The sequence below is a fragment of the Papilio xuthus genome, unplaced genomic scaffold, assembly GCF_000836235.2.
Source record: "Papilio xuthus unplaced genomic scaffold, Pxut_1.1 DF826949.1, whole genome shotgun sequence".
Classification (NCBI taxonomy): Eukaryota; Metazoa; Arthropoda; class Insecta; order Lepidoptera; family Papilionidae; genus Papilio; species Papilio xuthus.
In genome coordinates this window covers 92682-93809 of record NW_013531700.1, presented here as the reverse complement: position 1 = coordinate 93809, position 1128 = coordinate 92682, and the positions used below count along the sequence as shown (strand labels likewise).

The 1128-nt window shown below is 40.9% G+C and overlaps 1 protein-coding gene across 1 annotated transcript in view; it reads right to left on the bottom strand.

Moving 5' to 3' along the window:
• The window catches only part of PTSP (prothoracicostatic peptide), a 26987-nt gene continuing 25859 nt past the window's right edge, over positions 1-1128 (bottom strand). Inside the window, exon 7 of the mRNA XM_013316018.1 lies at positions 1-523. Coding sequence (XP_013171472.1) covers positions 459-523 — 65 coding nt within the window. The 3' untranslated portion in view covers positions 1-458. The remainder of the gene's footprint in view (positions 524-1128) is intronic.

The following is a 1128-nucleotide window of genomic DNA, read 5'->3' as shown; positions in this document are numbered from 1 at the left end:
CGAATAATCTTTTATTAGAGTAAATTAAACGTCTTAGGAAGCCGTTCAATATACATAAACTCCACTAATTAAATACAATTACTTAATAACACTAAGAATTAGTTGCACTAACTATGACTTTATGACATGTACGAGTACAGGATAGAGATACACACGCCCTGCGCTATGCGCGCTACATCGCGGGCGAATCACTTAACACTAATTACAATTTAACCCTAGAAGGTGACAGGAGCTACATTTGTACGTAGATTTTAGTAACAAATTAATTTATAAGGATTAATAAACAAAGAACAGGAGAGAAACTCAAATAGGAACTTGTGCCGCCATTCTTATCCGCTGCACATCGTTATAGTTCCACGCTAGATAATTAACTGTAGATACAGAGACGGACAAACAGCAGAGCGGTATTTTCAGTTGTTCAGGTGACGTCGACGTGGGTAGGATCGCGCGGGTATAGCTTAGGCCGCCTCGCCCTGTCCTCCCCGGCCGGCCTGCCCGTGCGCAACACCTCGCCCGTTTCCTTCTGACAAAAACAGCACATCATTAATATATATATATATACATATTTTGGGAACATTATACATATTACATACAATATGCATTTTTAATGTTCATATAATATTCATTTAAGACAAGAGAGTCTGTCATATAGGTAGAAAAATAAGAACAGTACGATGTCATGATCATAATATTTATAATTACTTGTATATCCGTTACTTGTGTCATAAATGTGCAAATTTATTTGATTAATGTTTGGTGCCATGTCCGACCGACGTCTTTATCTTGTGCCTTACGTATTTCTGAATTCAACATGGTGTACTATAAAATGAATGTCGGGGAACTAAACGCGCCGCCTTGTTATTGAATGCTAAAAGTTAATTTACACACATTTTGACAGCTCCAGTGCTGAGAAAGACATGTTATTTGTTATTACTTTGCTCCCCTTGTCCCCCCAACAAACGCGTCACGTCACGTCACGTCACGCGCCCAATCTGCCACATCTCGCAGCGAATTGACACATTTTATCGGTTATTTGCGAGGTGGGAGCGCCACATGCGATATAATCACGTCATGTTTATGTACGCGACGAGAATGCGGTGACGGCGCAGTCGGAGCGGGGTGGGGGGG